The sequence below is a fragment of the Oryctolagus cuniculus genome, chromosome 2 (assembly GCF_051225735.1).
Source record: "Oryctolagus cuniculus isolate XC-2025 breed Fujian yellow rabbit chromosome 2, ASM5122573v1, whole genome shotgun sequence".
Taxonomy (NCBI): domain Eukaryota; kingdom Metazoa; phylum Chordata; class Mammalia; order Lagomorpha; family Leporidae; genus Oryctolagus; species Oryctolagus cuniculus.
The window spans coordinates 92,305,375-92,319,704 of NC_142868.1; the positions used below are offsets into that span (position 1 = coordinate 92,305,375).

At 44.4% G+C, this 14,330-nt stretch overlaps 1 protein-coding gene across 1 annotated transcript in view; it reads left to right on the top strand.

Moving 5' to 3' along the window:
• Window positions 1-545: 545 nt before the first annotated feature.
• LOC103352161 (disintegrin and metalloproteinase domain-containing protein 32) overlaps window positions 546-14,330 on the top strand; it is a 137,888-nt gene continuing 124,103 nt past the window's right edge. The window contains exons 1-2 of the mRNA XM_089327039.1: window positions 546-894; window positions 12,965-13,044. Of these exons, the coding sequence (XP_089183165.1) occupies window positions 837-894; window positions 12,965-13,044 (138 nt within the window). The 5' untranslated portion in view covers window positions 546-836. The remainder of the gene's footprint in view (window positions 895-12,964; window positions 13,045-14,330) is intronic.

Here is a 14,330-nt window from a genome sequence, read left to right on the forward strand (position 1 = left end):
GAGCCAGGAGCCAGGTGCTTTTCCTGGTCTCCCATGGGGTGCAGGGCCCAAGCACCTGGGCCATCCTCCACTGCACTCCCTGGCCACAGCAGAGGGCTGGCCTGGAAGAGGGGCAACCGGGACAGAATCCGGCGCCCCAACCGGGACTAGAACCCGGTGTGCTGGCGCCGCTAGGCGGAGGATTAGCCTAGTGAGCCGCGGCGCCGGCCCCCCACTCTGCATCTTTTAATTGAAGAATTTAGTTTATGTAACTTAAGGTTAGTGTTAAAAAGTAGTTACACAGTCCTGCAAGTTTTCCTTAAATGCAAAAGTTAGTGTAATATCTGTGAATGACTCAGTCTTATTAAAGGATTTTACTCTGTAAGATATTACCGGTATAGACAGTAAAATTTCAAGCAATTTTTTCATAACGTTTCCCAAAAAGTTTATTAACTGAATTTTATTAAATTCAATTAATTTTTTTGGTTTGTGTATATGTACATATAAAATTTATAATAAAATACTTAAAATTCTCATATCTCCCAATAACTTTATATTCAACTTAAAGTCTCAAGTAGTTTTACATCAAATCCCGGTGAAACCTTCACAGGCGCTGTAACTAGTCAACCTTTGCTAGCGTTTGTTACTAGAGGAGAACGAACGCCTCGGTTCTCTGGGCCATCACACTGGAGGGGCAGGTGTGCGGGGACCCAGCCCGGGCCGGGGCGGCGCGCAGCGGGCAGCCTCCGGGCGCCGCGGGAATCCCGCTCCAGGGTCTCGCGAGAACAGCGCCCGCGGACGGCTTCCCGCCCAACGGCCGCGCCGTCAGTTCCCGCTCGGCGCCCGGCCCCGACGCCATGCTCCGCCTGCTGCTGCTGCTGGCCGGGCTCCGTGGCTGCCCAGCGCCGAGGCCCGGTAAGCCCCGGGCCCCGCCGTCCCTCGGGGCGGGGCGGCCTCTCTCCCGCGCTCCGGAGCGGGCTCGGCTGCCTCCGAAGGCCGCGGCCTCACTCCCTGTTGGCCGGCCCCCCGTGGAGGGCGCCGCGTCGGGATGCAGAGCCACCGTGAGGGGAAGTCACTTTCGCAAGCCGGGACAGACCTGTGCGCTGAGAATCTGCGTTCTGTCAGCCCTTGCGGATGCGGCCTGCGCGGCACTAAACAACCCTGTGCCGGGAAAACAGCGCAGGAATCCGGGGCCCCGGGACCCGCCGACCCCGACCGTGTCCGGCTTCGCTGGTCCCAGAGCCACGGTCCCGCGTGGGCCGGGGGTCCTGGGTGCTGCGGACGTTCCTGTGTCAGAGCAGGAGTCCCGCAGGAAGTCCGCGGAGGCGGTATAGACGCGCAGACGGACGGGAGGGGAGGTGTGGATGCGAGGGAGGCCCTGCTGAGTGTGGTTTCCAGGGAGCGGCCCCACCCGCAACGCCTTCGCCTTCCCTGGTTCGCAGCAGTCGCCCTGTGTTTACCAGTTCCCTAATTAAGAGCTTTTGGACCGTTTCCAACATAATGTATTAGCTCCAGCTGCGGGAACAGAAAACCACACACTGGTGGCTTCAACGACACGTGCTCACCCCCCCCCCCCCCGCCGCCCCTTATATTCCTGGAGGCTGCTAGGGTGAGATCAAGGTAGCAACACGGTTGGTTTCTAGTGAGGGTTTTCTTTCTGTCTCATCTGTTGTTACCTTTCCCCTTGTACACACCTCCTTGTTTTCCCGGGAGAATGAGTAATCCCATTCTTTGTGTCTGGTCCTGAGGGCCCCACCCTGTGACCTTAGGTGACTAATTACTTCCCAAAGGCTATCGCGGGTTGCTTGCTCTTTGTAGCTCAGAGTGTCAACATATGATATTGTGGTGATAATACTGACTGTATTCCACCTTATATATTTTAGTGCAGTGATTGTCAAAGTTCTTTAGTTTTTTTGATTCAGAACTCCTAAACATTAACAATACTTAGATCCTCAAAGAGCATTTGTTTATGTTGGTTTATATCTGTCAATATTGATCATATTAAAAACATATTCAGGAATGTGCCTTCATGTAAAAATAACAAATACACGTGTTAACATGTGTATGTTAAGCTAAGCAACACATCTTAAAAATGTGTTTTCCGACAGAAAACATATTAGATAAGTGTTGTTTTACCTCTTTGTAAATATCTTTAATGTTTAAAGAAGACAGCTAGATTCCCATAATCTGCTTTTGCATTAACTGTCTTTTATATGAAATATAAAAACTGTCCTTTATATGAAATATATGAAGAAAAACTATTTTCAAAATATCCATTCATTCTGTTGAATTGTAGACTATGGTATATTTCATTGAAAATGCATTCAGTGTCCCATGGTCTTAACTGTAGGCTGTCTACATAACAGCCATGTTCACTCTTACCATTAATAAAACTTAAAGAAGGGAAGGGAACAGGAAGGAAGGAAAAGAGGGAGGGAGGGAGGAAGGAAGAGAAGGATTGAGGGAGTGAGTAAGAAAGGGAGGGAGAAAGAGAAGTGTTATATTGGAATTTTATCTATGAACTACATTAAGTCTGTTCTATTTATATTAATATCATAAATGGCAAAAAGACAGCATACAAGAATACTTTCGGCCTCATATCTGATAGTTATATAGGAAATATTTGTACAAACAAGTATACTGCTTGAAATTTTACTTACTGGAAGGATTTCCTTTCTCCATTCTGTTTCAGGGCCAACTGTAAATAGATTTATAAGGTTATGGCAGTTGACTTTTGAGTACTATTAGCATATCATATGCCTAATTTGCCTATTTCAATTAGCTGCTCATAGAAATAATAAATGTTGGTTTATTTCCAAGATTTACACAGGGAGAGGAGAGGCAGAGAGAGAGAGCGCGCGACAGGTCTTCCATGTGATGGTTCACTCCCCAATTGGCCACAACGGCTGGCCAGAGCTGTGCCGATCTGCAGCCAGGAGCCAGAAGCTTCTTCTGGGTCTCTTCTACGTGGGTGCAGGGGCCCAAGGGCTAGGGCCATCTTCTACTGATTTCCCAGGCCATAGCAGAGAGCTGGATGGGAAGTGGAGCAACCAGGACTAGAACCGGTGCCCATATGGGATGCCAGCACTTCATGCCAGGGCGTTAACCCACTGTGCCACAGCACCGGCTGAAAGTGCATTTTTAAGGCACTGAATACTGTTGTAACAAATTCTCAAAGTAGCCTGATTTTCTCCCCTTATAATTTTATATTTTCTCATATTTCTGTATGTTTCTTTATCTTAGAAACCCAATCACTTCAGTATAATATGACTCAGTTTTAATTATCAAGTTTTCCTAAAATAAAGTGTACTTTCTAGTTTATTGTTTCAAACTATTTCAGAAGAGTCTATTTTCTTTGTTGTTTTAAAAAATTATTTGAGAGAGAGACAGACAGACAGTGGGAGCCAGCTCCCATCCATGCCTCAGATGCTCAAAATAACTAGGTCTATGCTGGGGTCAAAACTCGAGCCAGGAAATCAATCTTTGTTTTCCACGTAGGTGGCAGGAATCCAACATTTGCCCTATCACTTACATTGTAGTCAGAAGCCAGAGTTGGGATTTAAACTCAGTTACTCCGATTTGAGTTGTTGGCGTCTCAACTGGTAGGCTAAATACCTGGTCCTGTTAAACCTAGATCGTTGGATCCCCAAAAAGTCATCAGAGACCCCATCTCACTGAAATGCAAAAGCAAGGTTTATTTGAGAATTATAAGCCGCGGCAGGGCCCCCCATCTAACCAACTGGTGCAGCCGAGGCTAGAGCAAGGCCCCAAGCCTCACTCAGGGAACGCTTTTAAAGGGAAATTACATCAGCAGGGGCTTACAGTATGGGGCCACTTGTGATTGGTCAGGGCTACTCATAGTTGGCCTGGCATTTGGTCGTATTCTGTGAGCTGCCCTTTTGTAAGTATCGGTTTCCCTGAAGTGCTTGCTTTTATGGGAACTTGGACCTGCTCCAGAAAATGGAGGTTGCTTTTCAAAATGGAGGCACTTTGGCCCTTTGTCGCTCCCCCTCTTCGTGGAGGAGCAACACAGGACCCTGCGCTGTTCTTTCTGTCTGCTCGGCCCTCCCCGGGTTTGTTGCTGGTTCTTCCCGGGTTGGCTACTATCCCTTCCACCTCCGTGGAAGGGCAGTTCCCCCTGGCCGCATTCCCCACTTCCGCAGGGGAGCGGCACACCGCCGGCCGGTTCTCTCGGGGGCTGCACGGGTTCCCTTAGATGTTCCCCATAGATGTTCCTGGTGAATGCCGTCTCTCTCCTCCTTTATAGTCCTCCTCCGCCAATCATAACTCGGCTGCCCACACGCCGAGTACGCTGCTCTCCTCCAATCAGGAGCAAGTCCTACAGTTTATTGGTTGAACTGGAGGCAGCTGTGCGGAAGCTGTTTACTTCTCTCCCAGCGCCTTATTGTGGGAGAGCAGATGCATAGAATAAGTCTTAATTCCAGTAACTCAGTCTAGTCCGGGTTGCTCCCCACAGCCCTTCTTTCTCCCTTGTTTTTGTACATATTTAAATACCCAATCATGGGTTTTGGACTGACATTTTATAAGTTTCACAAACATTTAAGGGTTTATATTGGGACCACTGGACCATTAATTGAGAGGTGCCCAATCTCTGTTTCATGAACTGTACAAGTCTGTTAATAATGCAAGGGCTGAAGGTTAAGATTAAAATCAGGAGAACAAGGGGCCCTAGAGCCCTGATCATAGGCTGATTAGCCATGGGGAAGAATTAAACCAAGACTCAGCCACCCCTGAGAGACCTCCCGTTCTCTTTGTTGTTTTGCCAGCCCCTCCCTGACTTTAGCCATGTTATTTTTGTTAGGCCCGAGTGATCAGCATAAAAGCATTTTTTTCCAGAGCAGCACACAGTCTACCACATCAGTCCCAAAAGTCCAGGGAGGGGGGGGCAGAGGGACGACGATCCACCTTCAGAGCCACCTCTGCTGATGTGGGGCAACTAGGCTCTCTTTGATGGCTATCTTCAAAGTCGCTATCTTCTGGGTGGGGAGCCAAGCACATTCCTGTAGTAGCATTTGTTCGACCACCCAGTTGCCAAAGGCGTTGGTTCGCTCTGTCACCTGCTCTAAACAATTGAACAGACACTATAGTTTAAAGACAGGGTGAGAATAAATCAGATCCCAGCCAAGACCAGGAGAAAAGCCACTTATTAGTGTGGGAAAGGATTATCAGTACACACATGTTGGGAGTATAAACAGCAATCTACTACAGAGAAAGAATTTACAGAAATCCTCAGTGTTTAATTTCTGTTCTGCTTTTATACACAGAATAATGACTAGTTATTTGCAGCATGTCTTTAACTTTTTAACTTTGTGCATCTTTGCCAGCTTGTCAAATACACTTTCTGAACAAGGTGGAGCCGCTGCTATGTGTAACTGGGACAGTAGTTGGTATTTAATAGGAAACACTGCTCACAGAACTGTACTCCCTACTAGCCAAAATTACTTAACAATGAATTTTCTTGATAATGGAGAGTAGATACCATATATACTAATTACATAGATGTTAAAGTTACAGTTTTAAACAAGTTAATTTACATTTTGAAGTACACTACTATGATAATACTGTTTAAGAGATATTATTGCTGCCCCCACAGGATATGTACAGAATGTCTGTATACCACTGACTTTAATAAGCAATAAAATTACAAAGGAATGAGGCCCAGGGGTGGGCCAGACAGGGTCCAGAACACAAGACAGAGTTTCTATTAGAGGAGGCAAGAAAGGTGCTATCCAAGTTACAAATAAGTTTTCTGATTGAGATGCAAAGAAAACCTGATAGAAGGGGCTTGATAATAACCTTGTGTGCTTTAGGCCTTGTAAGTTATGAGGCCCAGACTTATCTATCTCTTTATAGGGTACATCCTAAGGGAGGTGTGAACCTCCCTGGGGAAGGCATCCTGTTGACTCTCATTACCTAGCTGGCCTGGGAGGAGAGCTGGCCAGGTAAAGGCAGGAGGCATCTCTAACAGGAAATTTACAGCTCTGCCTGCAATGTTACTGAGCCTGCTTGGCCTTCTCTCAGCAGCAGTGGTCACCTTGGAAGCTGGGCTGAGTGGAGGGCTTTTCAGCTTAGAGACAGTAAGATCTGTGGCTCTGACCTGGTTGTCCTTCGACTCAAGGGCAGGTCTATTTCCAGTGATCCAACTCTTGGCTGGCAAGCTGCCAGGGCTCTCCATAAGCTGACTTTTGCTGAAGCCCAGGCTTACCACATCGAAAGCCACTGTAGTGGACTGGCCTGTTGGGTCTCTGAGGGCAGATCACTGTGCAGAGCTACATTTAATAGGCTTGCCGCCTATCTTTACATTGCTTCTGATGCCCAGCTTTCCATTTCTCCTGGTTTTTGTTAAAGCAGACCATATGATGCAAGTCAAGGGGGTGTTCAAGTACCATCTCTAACTTTCGTTGCCTAGACTAGAATCTAGTCTATATTCATAGGCATGTTTTTGATGAATATTAAGCTGGGCTGAGTTACTCTGATAATATCAGTTTGAGGTTTAGACAGATTATTTTCTGAACATTGTTGACCTTTAACAGAACTGACTTATGTCCTTACCCAAATAGCTTCGTAAGGATACTGCCAGATTGTCACTACAAAATCTTACCAGTTACCAGCCATGCTTTAAAACCTTGCACCACCAGAGGCAAATCAGATAAAAGTGGAAGTAAACTTGTATATGGTAATAGGGTCAAAAAGGCAGGGCAGCTCTTCCACGCACAAACTGTGGGGAGCAACTCGGACTAGACTAAGTTACTGGAATTAAGACTTATTCTATGCATCTGCTCTCCCACAATTTGGCGCTGAGAAGGGAGTAGCAGCTTCTACACAGCTGCCTCTCGCCAATTTAATTGACTGAGCTGCAGGAGCTGATCTTGCTCCTGATTGGAGGAGAGCAGCGTACTCGGCTTGTGGGTAGCAGAGTTGGGATTGGTGGAAGAGGACTATAAAGGAGGAGAGAGACAACATGCACCAGGAACATCTAAGAGGAACATCTATCTGAAGGAACACCTGTGCAGCCCCCGAGAGAGCCGGCCGGCGGTGTGCCGCTCCCCCGCGGGAGTGGAGAAAGTGGCTAGGGGGAACCGCCCTTCCACGGAGGTGGAAGGGACGGTAGCCAACCCGGGAAGAACCAGTAGCAAACCCGGGGAGGGCCGAGCAGACAAAAGAACAGCGCAGGGTCCTGTGTCGTTCCTCCACGAAGACGGGGAGTGACATAATGGTGCCGTGACTCGGATATGAAGCCTAGGCAGGGTTTAGTGTCGTTCCTCCATGAAGAGGGGGAGCGACATAATGGTGCCGTGACTCGGATAGGAAACCTAGGAGGGAAGAAACGGGAAGAAGTGGGAAAATACCGGAGAGAGAGACTAGCAAAGAGCCTAGGGAAAAGCCGGACGGAAAAGGTGCCGGAAGAAGCTATTGAAAGCCTAGGCATAGACTCGGATGCGGACTATGGGGAGAGGCCAGGAGAAATGAGGGAGGAATATTGTTGGAAGAAAAGTTAGGAAACATACCGGGTAGAGAAAAATGTTAGGGAAATTGAAGCCGCGGGGGAAGGCTGAGACGGAGACGTAAGCCAGCTTGGAATTCTTCAAGTCAGCCCGGGGAGCAAAAGGCGAAAATCTGGAACCAGAGGCAGAGACGTGGGCCGCCAGGTTGGAATTCGCCAGGTTAGCCCGGGGAACTTGGACTGAATGCCGGTGGCCGAAACGTGAGCTATGCTGTGCGACTTGCGGAGGCCGCCGCGTGCGGAGAGAGCACGGGGCGCAAATAGATAGGGAACGTGGGGCTGGCGCGGAGGCCGTGGTGTGGGCGCGAAGGGGCGCGGAGACCGCGAGCGTGCGCGCAGAGCCGGGAACCTGCTGCGGGGCGGGCGCCGGGAAGCCGCGCAGATGAGAGAAGCGCGGGCTGAAGCGGCACAGAGCAGAGAAGCCGCCGCGGGGCGAGATGCTGAGAAGCAGCCTCGGGGCGGGCGCCGGGATGCCGCAGGGATAAGAGAAACAGAAGTTTAGAAGTAAAATGAGAGAAATAGGAATGCTGGTAGATAGAAGTAAAATAGGAGAAATAGGAATGCCCGGAGATAGAGAAACAGAAAAATAAGGCCTCCCCACAACACGACAATGAGAGAGCTTGGATTCAGTCTGCCTGATTAGTAAGACGATAAGCACCTGCTGGCGGCTAGCAGCTTATGCGCCACAGGTCACCGAAGACAGGCACGTTATCAACACCAATAAGTGTCCCCACAATACGGCAATGAGAAGGCTTGGATTCGGTTTGCCTGATTGCTAGGGCTTGTAAGCACCTGCAGGCAGTTCTAGCAGAGCAGAGCATGCGCTGCAGGGCACCGAACACAGGCACGCATCAGCGCCTAAAAACCTCCTCACAACATGGCGAAGAGAGGACCCGGATTCGGTTTGCCTGATTGATAGGGCTTGTAAGAACCTGTGGGCAACTCTAGCAAGCAGAGCAGAGTGTGTGCCGTGGGGCACCGAAGACAGGCGCGTATCAACGCCAAAAAATAAAAAGAAAGGGGGATCTGTGGGGAGCAACTCGGACTAGACTAAGTTACTGGAATTAAGACTTATTCTATGCATCTGCTCTCCCACAATATGGCGCTGAGAAGGGAGAAACAGCTTCTACACAGCTGCCTCCAGTTCAACCAATAAACTGTAGGACCTGCTCCTGATTGGAGGAGAGCAGCGTACTCTGTGTGTGGGTAGCAGAGTTGGGATTGGTGGAAGAGGACTATAAAGGAGGAGAGAGACGGCATGCACCAGGAACATCTAAGAGGAACATCTATCTGAAGGAACACCTGTGCAGCCCCTGAGAGGGCCGGCCGGTGGTGTGCCACTCTCCTGCGGAAGTGGGGAAAGTGGCTAGGGGGAACCACCCTTCCACGGAGGTGGAAGGGACGGTAGCCAACCCGGGAAGCACCAGCAGCAAACCCGGGGAGGGCCGAGCAGACGAAAGAACAGCGCAGGGTCCTGTGTCGTTCCTCCACGAAGACGGGGAGTGACATAATGGTGCCGTGACTTGGATATGAAGCCTAGGCAGGGTTTAGTGTCATTCCTCCATGAAGAGGGGGAGCGACACAAACATTTTAGGAGTAATATCAAATGAAAACTTAGCAAGCAGATTCAATCATTAGAAAACAGTTTAGAAAAACACTTACCAGACTGGTTCAATGTCTTTTACCAATTTTAAGAACATTTCTTAAATACCCAACATGATGTAGCTTGTTTAACCAGCAAATTTAAGTACAAGTATATAAAATGTTTCCAGTTTTCCCTATCAACAGGTTTAAAACACATGATACAGAGATTCAGGTTACACTAATTTTCGATTAACTTTAGCTGTTTAAACTTATGGGAAGCATTTTGTTACAGATTATAATATAATCAATTACTACAGCATATGTAACACTTGAGATAACATTTTTGTATACAGAGCATTTAGAGCAGCAGAGCCATTAGAAAAACATACATAAATGATACAGAGAAGTTGATTTAAAGGCTAACTACATTTAGATAGATGCATTTTGTTTCATAGCAAACTACAGGGTCACATACATCAGAACAATAAAGCAGTTTCAGTAATAGATTTTAATTACTTTCGGATCTTAGTAACCTGAGTTAACTATACTTTTTTAGTTGGTACCTGTAATACATTATTGGCTTAATCAGTTTACAGAGTCATCCCAAAGTACTGAATACAAGATGTGTCTGGAAAAAGTCCATTGTAACCTATAGGAGGACAGTTAAACAAAGAACCAACAACGCTTTAGTTTTATGAGCAGTAAATCTGATATGCAAAACTATGGATGACAAAGGACCTTAAGTTGTTATTTTAAAATTACAAACTTGTTAACCAACAAGAGACACTTGTTTACACAGTATTTTGAAAACACCTGTAGGATTTTACAAAGCACTTAACTCTTTTAGGCCTCTGGGCCCCCCTCACCAAGATGCCATTATGTTGCGTAACACTAGATTACCAGACTTTACAATTTTTAGACATTAGTATTAATATTATAGTACTACTTTACATTTTGAGAGTACTTTTAATATAATCCAAATAGCCTGATTAGTCGGTGTTTTTACGAGATGAGAAAAAAACAGAGTTTAAAATTTACTGGAATTTTCAGGATTCAAATGGTCAAAAATAAGCACATATTTTAATAACCCATAGTTCTCAATAAAAAAAACTCACTTGTTTTTAAACAATTAGAATTTAACAGAGACACCAAGAGAACATAATAGATTACTTTAACTCATTGCATTAACAGAGAATCAATAATAGCTTTTGTATCTAAAATTTTTATAACCTTCTGTGACTTACACACACCCTCTTTAACTTACTTGAAGCATTCTATCATTTTCATTCCAGTCTAGTGTAAGCTAGCCATCAGGATGAATTTTTACAAACCATGTCCTTTATTTAAAAAAAAAAAAAAAACTCTTCTTAACCTTTTTTACCAAGCACATATTTCTGTACTTGTGATGTTTTTCATCTGCCAATTTTCTTGATTTACATTTTGAAATAACCTGTTAAAAATATCCAAATTAAAACAACATTTCTAAACAAGGTAACACATAAAATTTCAGCATTAATTACTTTCAAGTGATGTTGAACTATTTTGCATATGGACACTCTATGAAAACACGTTAGTAAATTTAAGTAGTTCTTCTATAGAACATAAGGTGTTGAGAGTACCAAAGTTTACATTTAGACACATTTATCTCATTTGCCTTTACCCAATTTAAATTAGCAGTTACATTTAAATGACTTAAAATGCTGATATTATATATTTCTGTCTGAATTTAATTAAAATCAAAATTGTATTTTCTAAAACAAGTACTAATTACTCATTACTGTTTTATTGAGTACTGACCACCCAGAAATTTGTTAAAACAAATTGCAAAATAAGTTTACCAAGTTACAAAGCAGTATCTTCTGGCTTGCTCGAGATAAAACAGAAGAGCCATCAGAAAGGTGGGAAACCCAATTTGTTTCATTGATAAGATAGGGAGAGTAGACTTTGGACCAGGCCTGGTTCTAAGATGAAGTTTAAATTCTGAGATAAGGCAAAGGGGAGGAGAGTTACCCAGTCCACGCCAGTCTCCAAAGCCAATTTCAAATTTTGTGCCAGTCTCCAAAGCCAATTTCAAATTTTGTGCCAGTCTTGCGCACCACCACTTTGAGACCCACCAACAAAGCCTGGTGATAGACATAGTGTCTCTCTTTACCTTATGCTGTGGGGCAGTGGTTGGCCTCAGTACTGCTTTCCAGGTGGCTCTAGGATCCGGTTTTTCACTTTCATGGCAAAGAGGCTGGTTGCCATCAGCATCGACCAGTTTTGCCAGTCTAAGAGGCAGAGCCGGGGTATCTGCCTGGTGGGGGGGGAGGCCCCGGGTAGACTGAGCTGGCCCTCCTTCAGGTGACGATCTATGGAACCTGATCCAGGTATCCAATCTGGGGCTGAAAGACTAAATCTTTAACTCTGGAAATAATCATTCCTTTCCCGAACCAGCCCACACCGAAAGCGGGTCATTCTGAGGAACAGAAATTAACAGAAATTAACCAAATTGCCCTTTTTAACATTTACATTGTTATCATGAGCCACCTTTTTGACACAATTCTTTAATGTACCAGGGTTAGGTCCAAGGGAGAGGAGGGTTTCGCCCCCATGTTCTGTCCTGATAAGTCAGTCAGTCGTCAAACAGAAATAAAACAAGACAAACACCACTTAACAAAAAGACGATCAAACACAGGGCCCGTACTTATTTTCTGCAGACAGATGGTCCAAAGACCTACAGATCAGATGGGATGAGAATTCTGTCAGGTTTGTCCCATGAGCATGTCTGCTCTGACTGGGTAAGACTCAAGGCTCAGAATTCAGCCTCTTCATCCTCAGAGTTACAGATTGGACCCTTCCAGGTCCCAGACGAGAGGTTTTCAAAATAAGAATCCTCACCCAGACAATTATAGATTGGACCTTCCGAGGTCCCAGACAGGAGGATTTCGAAATCGGATCCCTCACCCAGACAAGGAATGGGGATGTCTCCCGTTTCCTCCAGGGTTGTCCCGTGAGCACATCTGCTTGGGCAAGACCCTTGGATTCAAAATTCAGATGCAATGGTGGCTGATGCTACAGATTCAGAATTAGACACTGTTAGACGACTAACAAATAGACTAACGAACTCACCCAGTAGACTGGTGCAAACCTTCGGGGTCGAGGTGGCGGAGGGATTTTTGGGGATCCTGGACAAGCCCCCAAAATGTCATACCCAGATTGTTGGATCCCCAAAAAGTCACCAGAGACCCCATCTCACTGAAATGCAAAAGCAAGGTTTATTTGAGAATTACAAGCTGCAGCAGGGCCCCTCATCTAACCAACTGGTACAGCTGAGGCTAGAGCAAGGCCCCGAGCCTCGCTCAGGGAATGCTTTTAAAGGGAAATTACATCAGTAGGGGCTTACAGTATGGGGCCACTTGTGATTGGTCAGGGCTATTCATGGTTGGCCTGGCTTTTTCTGGTTGGCTCAGGTCTAGGGAATTTCCTTACTTGGTCGTTTTCTGTGAGCTGCCCTTTTGTAAGTTTCGGTTTCCCTGAAATGCTTGCTTTTATGGGAACTTGGACCTGCTCCAGAAAATGGAGGCTGCTTTTCAAAATGGAGGCACTTCGGCAGATTGTTGACATCTCAGCTGATAGGCTAAATACCTGATCCCATGAAAGTTTTTTGAAGTATGTCTTTGATTAACTTTTTGTCTACTTGTTCTATTTTTCTTCAGATACAGGAAACCTTATATAACTTGAATACTTAATCCTTGCCCTTTAAAAATTCTTTCATAATAATAGTGTGTATTTTTTTCAAATTAGGTGTTTTAAATAAGGTTTTTTTTTAACTTATCAAAGAACCTGAACATATATTTTGTAAAACTTAAAACAGTTTCTGTTTTTTTTTTTCAGGTTATCAAAATTCATTTCTACAAATCATATTACCAGAGAAAATCAAAGCAAATACCAGTAATAATTCAGAAGTGCAATATGTAAGGAATATTTTTTCACTATCTAAATTATGTGAAGTTTCCTATTTTTATTTCATAGTTATTAAATATATCAACCTGATTATGGTATAAATGTAAGTCTCTAATATTACACTACAAAGGAATTTAAAGTTTTCTAGCAAAGCAAATACTTGTCAGAATTATCTTTTTTGTAAATTGTCATTTCTTATGGTAAGTTATAGAAGAATTAAGTCTTATCTCAGTGACATCAAGGAGATATATAGGAATGTCAGATGAAGAGAATGATACAAATAGAGTAAGTTTTAACTCAATCTTCCTTCCTCAGTCTTCACCTTTGCATCTAATGGTTCTTAGTCAAGAAACATTTTTTGTTATGCTATTTTATTGAAAAATGAACCATTTTTTTATATTTACCAATTTGTAGAACAAAACATTTCTTTGGATTTTCCATGTACACATTGCTAAGAGATGAAAATAATGTAATTAAGGAAGGATTTCTTATGAGTACCCAATTTTTGATAACACATTTTTTAGTTAAATTTTGGAAGTACTATTATTTTCCTTTTAAAATTTATTTATATAAAGGAAACAGATTTCATGTATTAATTATATACAGTTTTTTTAAGATTAAGTTTTATTTATTTGTAAGGAAGAGTTACAGTGAGAGGAGGAGAGACAGAGTAATCTTCCATCCATTCCATATATGGCCATCTTCTATCCACTTGTTAACTCCCCATATATTAGCAATATTCAGGGCTGGGCCACATGGAAGTCAGGAGCCCTAAGCTTCTTCAGGATCTCTCCCATGAATTTGGGAGCCCAAGCACTTGCTATCTTTGACTACTTTTCCTAGGCCACTAACAGGCAGCTGGATTGCAAGTGCAGCAACCAGTACTTGAATTGGCACCGATATGGGATGGCAGTGTCACAGGTGGAGGCTTAACCTGCTGCAGCACAACAGTGGCCCCATCATATAAACAGCTTAAAGAACATAATGATAGTTCCCAGCCTTCCTCTCTCCCTCCTCACTCCCAACCTCCCAACTGTTTCCTTATTTTTCTTTTAAATTTTGTGATGACACAGTTTCCATTTACTTTATAATCACAAGCTTAATCCTCCAGTAAATGTATAATTCAACAATTAGTAAGTAGAAAGAATACTGTTTCTCAGAAGTATAAATGAGGGTATAACCACGAAATCTCAAGATGTCAATTTCACTCACGTAACATTTTTCTACTGTATATGTTAATAAGTATGAATCAGAGGAAACATGGTATTTATCTTTTGGGAACTGGCCTATTTCACTA